Source organism: Melanostigma gelatinosum, assembly GCF_949748355.1.
Source record: "Melanostigma gelatinosum genome assembly, chromosome: 7".
Lineage (NCBI taxonomy): Eukaryota > Metazoa > Chordata > Actinopteri > Perciformes > Zoarcidae > Melanostigma > Melanostigma gelatinosum.
In genome coordinates this window covers 15,469,568-15,485,844 of record NC_136640.1, presented here as the reverse complement: position 1 = coordinate 15,485,844, position 16,277 = coordinate 15,469,568, and the positions used below count along the sequence as shown (strand labels likewise).

Here is a 16,277-nt window from a genome sequence, read left to right as displayed (position 1 = left end):
CACCAAGTTTTTGTATCTGCTTTTTTACTTGGTTGTATCTGGGATCCTAGCCAAGATTCAAGGTGAACAAGAAACACCCTTCATTTCAGTCTATATCGCATCCCAGCTGTTATTTCATAAGTCTAGGTAGCGAGAACAGTGCTCCACTTCCTCTCATGTGTAGAGCATCAGGGGAGTTTCAGGACACATCGTTGTCTTAATTGTACAAAATACCCAAAGCTACCTGAGAATATGACAGAGAAGAAGGCATTCATACCAAGCAAAGGTCATGTCATGCTCTACATCTTAGCAATATTTATTCTGATACCATGGAGTAGATAGAAACTGGGATCGTGTCAGTTTAGAAGAGCAACAATGAATAATTGGCTTTCACATCCTGGTAACAATCAATATTACCTCTGTACTGTTAAGACAACCTTTTCCTATTGCTCTTTACTCAAGCTGCTCCTGTAAACATATAATTCCCTCTGTCTAAGTCAATGCAGTTCCATTGACAATTACAAAACACAAACGGTTTTGTTTGCAATAGATGTGAATATATGTCAGATTTCTGACAGGCAGCTAAAATGTTATTGGGCTACTGCTCTGTGTTTGTGTTCCTCGTAATGGGGTCTGGTGATCCCCATGGCAGCGCTTTTCTAGACTTTGTTCCTGAAGGACTGCAGGTTCTTTGGGGACCCCCCTCAGCCAGTGGCATTGTTACCTGTCAACGGGGCCGCTCGACACAGTGGCAGATCTTTGTGGACAGGGAAGTAAACAGCAGCGACATAGAGACACACCAGGCGCTACAAGAACAGCGGCTACAAGTGAAGCGGCAGCCACAGAAGCAGATACCTACACACAAACAGCATACAAAATGATAACAGCTTTACAGTACCAGTGAAAGTCACAACAAATGTCTATTGCAGCAAATAAAGATGAATTGTGTCATAGGTATAGAGGCTGAGCGAGTGTTGCTGGAATGAGGTATTTATTTGGCTAGATATATGCGAAATGACGTGCAATTTGGCGAGTTGCCATCTGAAATGGAAGGAATGAGCTTTTATCAGCGATGGTGAACCTCTATGGATGGTGATGCAATATCATACCATTATTCATTCACTGCACCGCCCCACAGCAGTTGTCTGTCTTTGTATCGCGAAGGTTTAATGTTCAAAGTGATGCTCTGCCAAAAGACTGTCCTATTAAACTACGGAGGATTCACCGGCTTCAGCGTCTCGAATGTGAATATTTTCCTCCGTCGTTGGTCGCCTATGAGTGTAAACTGATTTCTAATAATTAACAAATCATCACCCGAGAAAACAATCAGCAGATTTATCTCTGATGAAAATATAGTATGTATATATTCATATTGGCAAAAATACGCCGAAACACTGATAAATACTAGATGCCGTGCCCCCGCCGTGCGTTCATGTAAACAGTCAGCCGGTTATAAAACTGCCTCGTATGAACTTCATTGAGCGGCTCCGAAGTGAAGGGTTTCCCTCCCTAGCAGGTGCTTCGGCTCTCAAAGTGCATCAGTGTCATTGTTTCCCTTTGAGGACAGACTTCCAAAGAGCACTCAAATTATATTGGTGGATGAGGTTTCATGTTGACACTGCCCCGAGACCTTGGGTAATGATCATGATGCTAAGTGTAAAGCCTGACGGGAGTAACAAACTCCCCGTGCTTTTAACGGGGACCGAATAGAGTTCGTTAGCTCTCGACAGATGCAGAGAGGACTTGATAAAGAAGTCAGGTCGAAAACATCAAAAGGGCTCCCAATCAAATCAACCAAAGCTGATGTTTAAGAGCGCTGCTTCGGGATGAGGGCTGACCCAAATGAAGAGCAGAGTAAAAACTCTGAGAGAGATGGCTAACCTAGTTTGACGACATTAAAAGAAAATTCAGCCAATCTTACTGGCATTCGTATACAGATTCCCAGCTACTTCCGATTTGGAGTTTCAGGCATCCGACCCTCTCTCTGCACTGTGATTTCATTCATTATGTATGTTTGAATGCCTCTCCCTTTTTCTGGAATATGTGAGTTCGACGCATCCATCCGTGACCAGCAGCAGCCCATTTTTAAGAGTTCCTAGCGTGTTAGGAGTCCTCATGAGCACTCTTCACACTTTCCTGTCTGTGCCAGTGCTCCGTGGACTGTAAAGCTACTTTATAAATCAACTTGTATGAATCATTTTGAAACTCACTTTTCTTTTACTCAATTAAGGAGAAAGCCCACAAAGGGCAGCACTCATCCCCGCCACCCCACTCTGCCCCTCCCGCTCTCTATCTCATTTTCTCCTTGCGTCTCCTTTGTCTTCCTTCATCCCCTCTCCCTTCCCCTCTCCCTTCCTTACCCCATGTCTCACGTGTGTGTCCCTGTTCTCTGTATCCTCACTGCCTCTGTCTCACATGTATCCCCACAGCTCTGAAGGACAGCCGGTTCCAGCTGGTGAATTTCTCTGACAACGAACTGCGGGTGTCTCTGTCCAATGTGTCACTCTCCGATGAGGGACGCTATGTGTGCCAGCTCTATACAGATCCTCCTCAGGAAGCCTACGCAGACGTCACTGTCCTGGGTAGGTGTGAGGGTGCATGTGTGAACCGCACACATCACACCCCTCCTCGCACACAATGTCATTGTATCTCGCTCAGTTATACATGGTGAATATGAAATAATAGTAATTTTGATCCTGTTATTTTACCAACTGAAACAAAATGTCAGCCAATTAGGCTCTCGCGGTGCTCAACAGCATAACGAAAAGGAGCAGATGCTGAAACTGATGGCTCAGACCACGTCGGTTTTGGCAGCTGTGACTCTGTGAATCCTGGTGAATGTTGACTTGGCTGCTCCAAACGGTTCCCTATTGAGAGTCAGCTGTGCCACACTTTGATGCTTTGGAGTGAAATGACTCCAGTTAAGCTTTATTATACATGCAGACATCCTGGGGGATTGAAAGGAATTAAAAGCACTTTACAGTAATTACTCTAGTTGTACAATTCAAGCCGAGCTCCAGTATTTTCTGAACCAAGGGTTGAAGAGTCCTTGAAATGAACACCCCACTGACTTTTTGCTTTCAAGTAACTGGAGTTTTTGCGATGACTTACGCAAGGAAGGGCTGTGCCTTATCCTATTCTGTGTACATTTTACACCGATAGGATCAAATGTGCTTGCTTAACTTTGAGTAATGCTTTACAATAACGTATGAAATGAAACACATGCTGAAGTAACGCTCAACTGATGCACGACTCATGGTGCTTCCCAGGTTTTTTTTGTCAGTGAATAAATGCTACAACTGCTAAAGTCTTGCTTGCCACCTCTTGGTTGAAGGGAAGGGGGTTAGCCCCGAAGCTAGCGACAACAATGGGTTAATCTCACTTAAGGTGGTCTGACCTTTAAGGTGGACCAGCTGTTCGCCACTGAAGTGACAAGCCCGCCTCTGACTTTTGCTCAGGTTTTTTTTTTCGATTTGTAATATTTCTTTTTTAACTGAGTAATCAGTCACAATTTTATATTGTTGATTAAAGGGTTAATTATTAACATCCCTACCACAAACTCTGCTCTGTGTGGATCGGGAAAAGACAAAGTTTAATGATAAAATGTCCGCAACAGGATCCTGTTTTCTATTTTATTTGTTACAGTCAGAAAGTGAGGAACATCTGCTGAAAATAAAGCATGTTTCCAAAGTTGTTGCTCGCACTGTAATGGTATTATTAAGTACTCATATACAGATACTCGGTATCGGCAAGTACTCAAATGTAAGTATTTGTACTTGGTCTAAAAAGAAGGTGGTATCGGTACATCTCTAATTTAATGCATAAAATCAATGGATGTATCCTGAATTTCTTTTGCTCATCTATAAAAAAGTAACTTGTGAGTTTATGTGATTAGTCACCTGACTTTTCTCTAGCGCCACAAACAGGTTGACATTCATGGTTTTGAGTAAAATGTCTTGATGACTATGCATTAATTGCCATGAAATTTGGTGCAAATATCCATGTCCCCCCTCAGGATGAATTGTAATTACTTTGGTAATCCCCTGACTTTTCATCTAGTGCCATCAGGTCAACCTGTTTTGTGCAATACTTTACTTTATTAACAAATACCTGCAAAACTAATTCCCATCAACCTGAACTGTACTTCGTGCATACTAACATGCTAAACTAAGATGGGGAACATGGTGAACATTCTACCAGCTGAAAGAGTAACCTAACTTTAAGTGCAACTAAATGTTAAATGTGGTCACCTTAGTATAGTGTATATATTGATCCTGGTCCTATAGAAGATAACACTTCAGACCCATGCATCTGGAAGCAGAACTTTACCGTTTATCATCGAAACATGGAGTTGCTTTTCATCAAACTGAGAGTCAAACATCTACATGTTGCATGAGCCAGCAGTCCTTGTTCAAGCCTCATTTACCAGCTTGCTTTTTCCAACAAGTCTAGCTTCAACAACATCCAGCAGGTGCTGTTGTCTGGGGGAAACGGACAGACGTGTTACTTGTAACAGAAGGGCCAAATGCCTACCCAATACATTTTCTATTTAGAATAAGTAAAACACTTGTTTGCCATCATTTCACACATGAAATCACCATTTGTACCAATTTAACTGGATTTATATCCCCTCAAGTAAAGCCCTGTTGTGATACTAATTTGAATGTAATTACTTAATGAGATGTATGAAATAACTGTTGGTTAACATTCAATAACTGATGATCCAGTTAGTGTGAACTATTGACACAAACTAATAGTGATTTGATCGTTTCTTAAATGCGAGAAACACAAAGTCACACGCTACTGAAACGTGTGTTTTGAACCCATATTATAAAGTGGTACCAAATATTGTGTGTGTGCCAATGTAGTCGCGCCAGTGTGTTTCTGACCGAATCCCGTTTGTCAGTCCCGCCAGGCAACCCAATCATCGAGAGCCGTGAGGATATGGTCAGCGAGGGGAACGAGACGGAGCTCACCTGCACAGCCATGGGCAGCAAGCCAGCCGCCTCCATCAGATGGATGAAAGAGGAGGAAGAACTGACAGGTCAGTGGAATGACAGCCTCCCCCAGTTTACTTCACATGCTCCAGGCCTGTCCGCTTCCCTACATGTCCCGGTCTCCGGAGGGGCTTCTTCTGTGAACGAAATGTAGTTCTCCTCTAACATATTAATGAATGTTGTACTGATTATGTCTTTGGCACGTATGGGTAGTACCACAGGAAGTAATCATGCCCGGCATATACAGCTTTTTCTCTCTTTCTTTTTTTGACCATGTGTAAAATCCACTGTCCATCCTCCCGGGCTGCTTGCTCTGCTGCAGCATGAAATGATCAAACTATGCATTCAAAACTGCAAGAGCTGCGATCCAGCCTCATGTAATGTTAGACATACATTTGACAAAACTTTTGCTTTCATAGCAATTATTTTGATTTCAGAGACGCTTGCCTGGATTTGAAATTGCTCGAATATTTGCTGTAAACATTTAGCTTAAACGCAACTGTTGATAGAGGGGTATATAATCTGGGGTGGTGAAAAATCCTTATTACCTCTCAGTTATGATTAGGGGTCATAAATAATTCATTCCATACTTATTGTACAGCGATGGAGGATATTCATTTTAGTCATATCGTATTTACACAGTAAGTGGATATCTCTGGGCTTGTTGTCAAATTATATATGTATTAGAATGGAGAGGATTCATTTGGCTTGTTGAGAGATGAAATATTTAGACAAGAGCGAATCTGAAGCTAAATGCCATCTGTGCCTCCAGTGCTCCCTACAGGAGTCGAAGTCAATTTCTGTTGTCGAGTGTTGTGTAGGGGGAGGGACAGACAACAGGATGGTTAGATCAGCGAAATGCCACTGACATGCTGAGCGAGGCTAATCCATAGTGGTAGTGGATACATAAAGAGAGCTTGAGAGTCATGTCTTCCTGTACCCCACGGAACACAAATCACTACTCATTATGGACGTGCGAAACAATTCATTAGCTGGAGCACGCATTGAGATAAAAAAAACACATCACGCTGGTTTTAAAGAATCTTTGTGATCACGTTTGTCTTGCGTCTGTGTGCAGACAAGACAGCTGTAATGGCAAGAAAGGAATCTACTGGCTGATTTAAACACACTTTCAAGCCCAATTTAGCCCAATTGGTTTTGCAACCACGTATCATGCTGGCAGGTAGGGGACTGATGGGCTTCGGCCTGAGAGAGACTCGAAAAAAACACAAGGCGGCAAAATGCTTGTTAGCATAAATGACAGCTGCAATATTATTTAAATGTAGTGGAGCCCGCCGCTCGGCTGCTACTGCTGCTCAAGTACAGGAAGAGCTTCGTTAAAATGTGTATGGGATGTTGTGAAACTGCACGAGGAGATTTAATCAGAATTTAGAGAAGTTAGTTGAGCTTCTATTTTTTTTTAAATTCAAGTCAAGCTTACTTGGTAGAAAACAGTTAAAAATGTCATGCTTTACATATTTCCTGTAAAAAGTGCACTGCACCATTAAAGATGCCATTTCAAGATTAGCTTTGAGTGATTTTGGATTATGGCAACAATATGTATTCAGTAGAAAATAAATAAATAACATTCGTATATATAGTTTTTGTCAGTATCCCACACTCTTCTTTCGTGAATAAAACGTCTTCACTTACGATCAAGTTACTTTCAGTGAATATGGTTCTGGGATGTTGCCAGGTTATGAGAAATCCTCCCCCAGCATTACACACTTGCTCTTTAATTCATCAAAATTGTCCACAACCTGGCAACCCTTAAGGTGTTCTTATTCATTAATGGTTTATAACCGATCTGTAAATGATTAATAAATGATTTAATAACTTTTCATGAAGCCACTATTTACAGTGTAGAGACCCTCATGGTACCGTATTATTCATATTTAATATCACAGATTTAAGACGCTTAACTAAACAGTCTAATAGCATAATTGTTGTCCCATACTGAATTCGTGACTGGAGCGAGTTAGAATCTACATCATCTTAATGTCTCAGCCAGTTTCAAACAGCTTGATCAGTGGCTGCCTTTCAGCATGTTGGCAGGCAGAAGACACGGGTTAGAAACTGACTGAAGGAAAATGTCACCCTGAGAAGAGGCTACGCTTGATTGCGCTGGGACTGATCAGCGGTTGATGCTCACAAGAGCGTTTGATTTGACATCTCTGCTGCAACACTCAAATCTCCTTTGCATTCAGATTCGAGTCCTTCCACGACCTGATCTGCGGTTGTTTTCCTCAGCGGGGCTTGGGTGACATTGGTAATTGACAAGCGTTGGTTGGCCTGTCCAATGATAATGGCTTTATGAGTCTGATCTTCAAAACGTGATTCAGGACTTTCAGAAGTTTTTGGAAACTGTTTTTCACATTCAAATTGTTTAGATATCATGACGGAAAATAATTGAAAGTAGAAGTCAAACTAAGGACTCTTTTCCATGACAGCGCCTCAGCGCAAGCAGAGCTATTTCTCTGACCTTGAAATGTGTTTTGCCCATCCCTTTGGTATTTTTCATGGTGCAGAAGTCAAATGAGAGGCACAACATCCTGAGAATGTACTGCCTTGTCATGCGGACAAGGTAGTACAAGGCAGGTTTGTGCTAATTTGGTTAAAAATGTCTCTTTGTGATTGCATAGAAGCTCTGGGTTTTTTTCTCCACAAAATCAGCAGGGAATGTCCATCGAGGGGAATACTTTCATGACATGTCGCACGAAACATAACTCCACAGCATAAATTACACTTTGAAGTGCCTCTTCTATCCTCACTCTCTGCTGCAAAGCTAAACACACTCACAATAAAGGTTGACAGTCCTTTGTAGTAACACTATTAGACAACAAATTGAATGATTGTGATTACAAATCAGACAATTATTAGATTCTATCAACAAGAGATAGAACAAAGTTATTTTAAAATGAATTAAATAAACTGGATTCACAAAAGTAAACGGTAGATGTCAAATCTTTATATTGAGACAGTACCTTCGAACTAGACAGTTTTCGTAAAACTGCCAATAATTGTAATCTACACAGATTAAAGCCAGTGAGATCCGGTACTGACTGGCTTCATGGATACAAACCAAGGAAGGCAACCGCCTAGGCTGTACAAGTTCTGCATCGTTAACAATGAGGCCACTCTCACAACTACAAAATCATGTAACAACTATGCAACAGAATCCACACAGTACACTCGCCTTCCTCTCTCTCCAACCCAGCAAACGCACACACGTGTATTGCTGTGAACTTCTCCCCTTATGCACAGCAGGAGCTGGTCTAGCGCAATTCAGTCACAGCAAACATAGGCTGGAGTTCGAATCATGATATATTACTTTTAAAGAAATGGAATGAACCCCAAGTAATGGACTTTGATTTGTTTTTTGACATATTTCCCAGACTGAATGCATATTGAGTGAGAGTTTTAACAGTGTAACCATAAATACAATCTACTGGTTTTCAGGTTGTACATGTTCACGTTTTCTAAACTACACAACATTTTGTTCACATTTGTAGCACAACACAAGACAGCAGGCTTTACTAGAAACAACCAAGCAGTCAACAACAATATAAGAGAAACACCACCACAATAGGTTTCATATTTGTGAATGTATATATATATATATATATATATATATATATATATATATATATATATATATATATAGAGAGAGAGAGAGAGAGAGAGAGAGAGAGAGGTATTGGAAATGATCCAACTCAGTATAGTGATAATAATTTTAACATTTCCGTCGAATCCTACCACATTTGCTCTGTTCCAATCTTTTCCTGAGCCATTTTAGCAATGCAGCACTGTGATATGTATGAGACAATTATTGTGACTGTCTGAGAGGATAATGACTCATCATCACACTCCTCCAATTCATACTCCACTTCACCAAACTCTTTGGCGCAGGTGTGCTTGGAAACGCCCTCATTGACCTTACAAATGTGAGCAAGTGCTGCGCTCTAGTCTTTGTGATTGCATGATGACAATCGAGCTCTTAATGCGAAATGTGTGTCGTAATTTGGCGAGGAACAAGATGGCATTGTTCTGGGAGCGTAACCGCTGATCACCTCGCTCCACTTTTACCAAAAATGGTTGGGATTAACTCATGTCCTGTTTATGCTTGCAGAGTTCTTCAGAGTGAAGTCAAATCACTTAGAAGTAGGCTACAGTTAACAGCTAACAGGGGGCAAACCATTGGACATATGTATTTGTACTTATTGTACATTAAATGTTCTACATCCTATAATGTCTTTAGTCATTTTGGGGTTTTTAAGTGTTTAACACATGGACTGTCAGTCAGTGCTTTTCACCATCTGATTAATGCTGCAGCGAAATAGCAAGATAATCACAGTTTCTGAATGAAAGCCATTTATTTTGAATGCATTCTCATCACACTGTCACACTCTCTGTTACTATCGTTACTTGCTCTTCTCTAACAGTCAGTGCGCTTTTTAAAACAGCCTGTTTGCTCACCGCAGTGGGCAGAGTGGTCAAATTGAATGCCCGCGTGCGCATTGGCCAGTTACCATCCTGGTACTTAAATCTTTATGTAAGCAGGTCTTGGGTGGGTGGGTGTGTGTTACACGGGGTTAATGTCCATCAAGAGGCCACATATGTGTGTATTGGTGATCATCAACTGTGGAACAACAGTGTTTTGCCCTCCCTGAGTCCAGCCTGGCTCCCCTGTGACAAAGCTGAAATGGAAGTGTGCTGCAGGTCAGAGTGGGGCTATAATTATTTCCTCACTTCATTAAGTGCGAGTAAACCATCACACTCAGCACTGCAGCTAATGCGATGCCCCTGTGGCATTGTAATGCTCTCTAAATGAAGGCCCCTCTGACAGCCTAGGGCCTAGTGGGCAGCAGATTACTGCAGGGTTAGCCCCAACAATGCTCAACCGTCAAGCTGCGGAGGCATTCATTATCAGGCTTATATGACCTAGCCACACCTCGTTCCTCTCCTCAGAATCGAAGGCCATGGGCCCTCCTGAATCCTCCAAAGTCTTGTTTGGGCGACGCATCACTGAATCATAAATTAAATGTAAATGCCATTCGAAAGCACTCCACTATGACAGGTAATTTGCTCTTGTTAGCTATAACTATCTGGTCATTTGTGATGTTTTTCTAGGTGAGACAACAGTTGAGGAGACGTATGACAGGATGTTCACTGTCACCAGCCGTGTCAGATTTTCTGTCACCAAAGAGGATGATGGAGTGCCAGTGGACTGCATCATTGACCACCCAGCTGTAAAGGACCTCCTGGCTCAAAGACACTTGGAAGTGCTATGTGAGTGACCTCAAATTGTAGTACTTTTTCAAGTCAAGACCAACATCAAGGCCCCATAGAGATCCAATACTTGCTTTTATGAGTTAAAACGAAAGATATCAGTGTCTCGAAGCCAACACTATGTGTGCAAGCAGCATTAGACCAGGTGTAGTAACAGCTTTTTAAATAGACTCTCGGTGTATCCTCCAACCATCAAATCATAGATGTACAGTACTGCAGTGATACTCAACTTGCTTTACCCAGGGGCCACGGATGCAAAATTGCAGAAGACCAGGGGCCAATTAATAAACATTTAAATGAAACTGTCGGGGGGTCTGAGGAATCCTCCCCAGGTATTCTTTTTTTATTTTTAACAAGCTCTATTAGTCTATATTGATTCTTTATAATTTTGTCTTATTTACCATAATAGTACAAAACAATTCCACTGTGGATCAATTTATTTTCATTGCATATTAGAAAATGGTCGGCGGGCCACCCGGCAGCTCGTAATATGAGTATCACTGGTGTAGTTTCTCACTGCCTGCCTTCATGCAGTCTGGTCTTAAAGCCTACAGGTGCTTTGGCCCATGGTCACCACAAGGGATAAAAATAGATTGTGCTCAGGTGTCACATGATGTTTCGGTGTTCTATAAATGGTGCATTGATTGAAAAGGTAATAGAGGCTGCCTCACACTGCTAAACATCAAAGAAAGGGTAAGGCACCCCTTTGTTGTCTGTGTAGAATATTAATTTTTGTTTTCGGGTAGACTCCTGTTTTGTCTGACCTTTCGAGGAAGAGAAAAGCTTGACTGAAACCGCTTGACATTTCGGTAATCTTTGCCTAGCATTGATAAGAAGAAAAAAAAACTAAGTTTGTTGTAAGGTACCATGGCTTGCTGGATGTCTACTGAGCTCATAGGATTATCATTTCATCATCCTCTATGACTTTAACTTTTGCTTTGTGTGCAGATATAAAGGAAAAGCCAGTTTTGTTTGAACTCATGACACTGGAGTATGGTAAATACTTTCTTTTCAGATAAACCAGAAGTGACGATTGTGGTGACATATCCTGATGGTTTAACCAGAGAGGGTGACAATCTAGATTTGACGTGTATCGCAGAAGGAAAACCACAGTGAGTATTCACACAGATGGACGCACATCAACACTTCAACTTTCATACTCTTGGCCAGTCCGAGTACCCCCTTTAACCTTTACATTTCATTGTACCGTTTAAATGTTACCCGTTGTTTGCATGCTGTATAAAGCACATCATTAGACAGGGCCTGCCGATGGCCCTTCTCAAGCAATCTCTGATTTGACCTTTATTTCAGATTTCTAGCGTGGATAGACAGCGCCTGAGTGATGTGTGTGGTATTTGTGCTCTCCAGTCCCCACCAGATCAACTGGCTTAGAGTAGAGGAGGATGTGCCGCCTCACGCCGTGGTCAGCGGCTCTGATCTGTACATCGAGAACCTCAACAAGTCCTACAACGGCACCTATCGCTGTGTGGCGTCCAATACTGTGGGAGAGGCCTACGACGACTACATACTCTATGTATATGGTAAGTATTAAGCTTCATTGTACTTGATGTTAAAATACCATCAACTCCAGGATCCAGTTTGTAGTGCTGATACAGGAACTGTAAGATCAGTCGGTCAGTTGGTGCTGGTCGGCTGGTTGTTACGTCTATACAAAGTCAGGCTAGCTGTTTTCCCCTGTCATGCTAAGCTAAGCTAATTGCCTGCTGTCTGCAGCTTTATTTATATTTACCGTACAAACATGAGAGTGGTGTTAATCTTCTCATCTAACTCATGGCAAGAACGCCCAAAATGGGATTGAACTTCATATTATTTCCATAAAGCCAGGCTTTGGTTCTGTTGACTTATATTGAAGCTGTTGGAATTTCAATGTGTTCTGCAGCCAACCAGTAAAGGGCAATAAAGGGACCATCTCTTCCAGGACTTGACTTTAAATGCAGTTGAACTCACTTCTGTGTGAGCCAAAAGTGCAGCAACCAGTAGGAATCGCTACTCACTGAAGCTTCTTGTTCTTTTTATCTTTAACATGTCTGTCAGCCATAATACATTGTGTTTTGTGTTTATCTTTCTTTTCACACACAATCCTCAATTAAACAAATAATACCAAAAACACAAAAAAGGGAGTGAATCCACATCATCTGAAATATATTTGAAACTGTTTTGCAAACAACTTAACTATTTAAAGGAGCACCAGGCATTGGTTGCACTTGAGTCCCCAAGGGAGAACAGCAGAAGGTAACTGTTTGAAGTTTCAAGAATCATTTACAAATCATGTAACGTGTCGTCAGTGAGGCACACACTCCTCGGACCTTAATTTCCTATTTTTGGTGGCTGGCAGGGGTGATGAGGATGAGGGGAAAATGAATTTGCAGCAGGTGCAGCCATTGTTGGTGAGCTTTCTCTCCTTGGAGTGCTTTTTCCCTGCTTTTTAGAAGAGCATTTTGTATTTTGCTCCCAAGTTCCAATTTGTTTCTGCCTATGTGACAAGAACATTGTCTGGCAGTGAAAATACCCAAACCAGAAAGGGCGAAACTGTGTTTCCTATATAGACTCTTAAGTAATATGTACAAATATTGTTTTTATCATCAAATCTAAACCTATAGCACAGGTTAACTCTTGGTTACTTGTAAGGCTTTATGTTAAACAAAAAGTGAGGATTAGCAATATTTCTTGATGTTTGGGTTAGATTAGAGTCTGTTTTTCCATCAAGCTAAATATTCTATCTATCGATCCATCCATCATCCATCTGTAGTCCTTTTGATCGCATCAAAACCACAATGCACAAACTGTCCCCGCCCTTAAAAATGTGTTTTACTTATTGTTGCTTCACAAACATTTCTGCAGATTTTACACTCAACGGCTGCTCACATTCATCTGTTGAAGAGTGAAGGTTGTTCTGTGCTGACTTAAAATCTGAGTTTTAGATGTGTACTTCTATGCAAGCATGCTTTTGTTACCATCGCAACGAGTCTGGAACCAGTATGCAACTTAATCAAGACGCAATGTGATGAAGCCTCCAGTAGACATAATGACACTGAGAACGGGCTTTGCAGTGAAGTATCATCTTGACCAGGAGTTCTTCTGCATATTAATATAATATGTGAGAAAGTGTTGATGTAATTTTAAGGGGTTTTTTCTGTAATCAAACTTTTTTTGGTAACCCAACTTATTATTCAAAGCATCATCATTAAGTATTTTTTATATGTCTTTAAGTGTGTCTGGAGGAGATCTTTTGGATATGATGAATTCAGCATTACCCTTATTTCCTACTGTCCATTTTTCCTGATGGACATTAGAAACGTAGAATGGGACATTTTATTAATTGTTATTAATTACTGTAATTCTTTATATGTTGCATGTGTTATCCCATCCGTGGGGATTTATTTGGCTGGCAAATAGCTGATTGTTCTGAGTTCATTGACTGGTTCCATGCACATAATTGTTTGCAGTTACTTTTTTTTTTTGCTGGTTGTTTCAGGCAGGTGTGAGGACTCATGCTGTTTAGAGAAGAATGACAACAGCTAAATGTTATTTAAATGAACTAGTCTGATCTGTTTGTACACCTAGCATTGTCACATGAGAAAGAAACAGGACGGCTCTGTCCTAGTTTGAAACATCCGACCCATGCTATGATGCGAAAGCATGTCACCTGATTCACCACCCATCGATGCAGATTGTCAAATTTGGCTTCTGAAACCAACGCTCACATTTCAGCCTAACAGTGCCCGAAGCAGCGGGATGGAGTTGAGGTGCAGAGTGTTATGGTAAAAGCAAAGCTGTTGCTGAAAATGGGCTCGTTGTGGATATTGTGGAGGGAACCAATTGCAGGTGTCAGAATGGTGATATTGTTTTGATCGATACTCATTCTGCTTGTTTAAGTCTTGTTGATAGCCATCAACTGTGTGTCGAAAAAAACAGCAATGTAACTTTGTTTTTCTTTCTGGCAAATGTCGCTGAAATATGTGCATTTTTGTATATAAATGCATTTGTAATGGTTTTCACATGTCACCACCAGCAGTAAATCGGATTTGAATGGAGGGGCAAGGTTTTGGGCAGAGGCGTCTTAAAACCTGTCAGAGTAGTCTGGTGTTTTTTTTATTTATTACTTTGTCAGAGAAACCTACAACTCAATTTCTACACCTAGAATTTTTTTTAAACTCGCCTCCTGAGTGGTTACGAGAAAGGTGTTGCTGATGTATTGAATAACCATGTATAGATGTCTTATACACTAGGTTATAACACAGTGTATAAGACTTCAAAACCAGTTTTCCATTGTTGAAATATTCTAAATTGCATGGCAAAACGTAATACACAAGAATGGATCATATACTGATGTTCACACCATCACATGTCTGATGTTTATGTGTTTATTTCACCAGCTGACATGTGGGACTTTGTCACTGTGACATAGGTTTCCTGTGACTCTCACAACTCTGCCGCCCCATGGTTATTCATCATCGTGCTCTGCCAGGCAGATGATGGCATCTGCTTGTTCCCAATGGGCCCATAATGATCACTAACAAACAAAAGGACAGCATATGCCGGCAAATAGCTCACTCAAGGCAGGCTTACTCAAGCTACCACGACTAAATTCCTAATTGTTTTGTCAAGATTCTTTTGACACTGAGATTTTTATGAATGTTATGTTATTCTCAAACACAGACGTTATATCATATTATGATGGTCTTCAGCGAAGAGCCTGTGGGCATTTAAGAGCTCATGAACGATGTCTTTCTGCTGCTGTTCAATTCATGTATCATTTGCTTCATGCTGCCCCCCATAAACTTGCATGAAGGAATGAAAAGCAACGGGAAGCAAATGTTCTCTGGGCCAGAATAATAAACAATTATCCTTCCTATCTACATTATATTTGCTATCAGCGTGAGTGCCTTTGGCTATGACGTCTTCAATTAGTAACTTGCTATCCACATATTTTACCAATTTCCATTAAACACCATTTCTCTGGTGAGCAAGCGTTGGAAGCGCGATGACTCCAGCTCGCTGTAATGAGACACAGGAGATTGGTAAAAGATACTCATAACCGCATATAATTATTTCTGCGACTCCCACTCCTCTTTTCTGGAGGATTTAACGCCAGACAAAATCATGTTGTGGTCCATGTGAGGGGTTGTTGCCCCAGACTAATCATGCTTGCTACATTGGTTTAATTGGTGTGTGTTTCTGCAGCACAGATTGGTCTTAGCATCAGAAACGTGTGCTATTTTTGTCCAACTTCTCAGAAGCAAGGCACGACTTCAAACCGTCCACCACTGTTATCCCGCCCACTATCTTCACACTTTTCGAACAAAATTACCATTTTCTTGTCTTATCTAGCGTTTTTGCTGTTTTGTTTTGTAATGTATGAGCTGTTGCTCCTGTTAAACCCTTCACACACCTGTCAAAAAATAGTCTTTCGTCTGACCAACCAACTGAATGCAACAAATAGCTATATTTTAATGAGTTGTTTTGTTCTTGATACATTTGCTTTCGAGCATTATTGATAGAGCCCAGCTGAATTGTCCATCAATTTTCTTTCATCCAGCTGCCACCCTCTACCGCTGCTAGTCCTTCGAGCTCTTCCTATTTCAAAATGACTAATGACCTTTCACTGTGTGACAGCCCGGACAGGTGTGAGGCCGATGTAAATCCACATCAAATCAAGTCCTATTGTGGTGCGTGTATTGTATAAGGCCGGTCGAAAGGCTGAGAAAGAGGCCTGTCATGCATTTCTCCACGTGGGTGTGTCTGCAGTAGGCTGTGAATTGTGCCCCCCGGCTGGTGTGTGGTGTGGGAGAGAGCTGACCACAGAGAGGCCTGGCTCTCTCAGAGGTGACCTGGTGCTATAACTCACATATATTGCCTGTTGGCAGGAGAACAATGATGCTTTTACCACCGCGGTTTAGCCCACAGTTGACTTTCTGACCTACACATCTTCCATGGGCAAGAAGTCAAAGATTCACAAGCCACTGGAAATTCAAGTTTTATCTGGGTTCT

General features: G+C 41.4%; 1 protein-coding gene across 1 annotated transcript in view; it reads left to right on the top strand.

Moving 5' to 3' along the window:
* Positions 1–16,277, top strand: part of cadm1b (cell adhesion molecule 1b) — a gene marked incomplete at its 5' end in the record, with an annotated part of 119,427 nt that overhangs the window by 89,001 nt on the left and 14,149 nt on the right. The window contains 5 exons of the mRNA XM_079272705.1: positions 2,409–2,561; positions 4,886–5,023; positions 10,107–10,265; positions 11,281–11,377; positions 11,634–11,806. Of these exons, the coding sequence (XP_079128831.1) occupies positions 2,409–2,561; positions 4,886–5,023; positions 10,107–10,265; positions 11,281–11,377; positions 11,634–11,806 (720 nt within the window). The remainder of the gene's footprint in view (positions 1–2,408; positions 2,562–4,885; positions 5,024–10,106; positions 10,266–11,280; positions 11,378–11,633; positions 11,807–16,277) is intronic.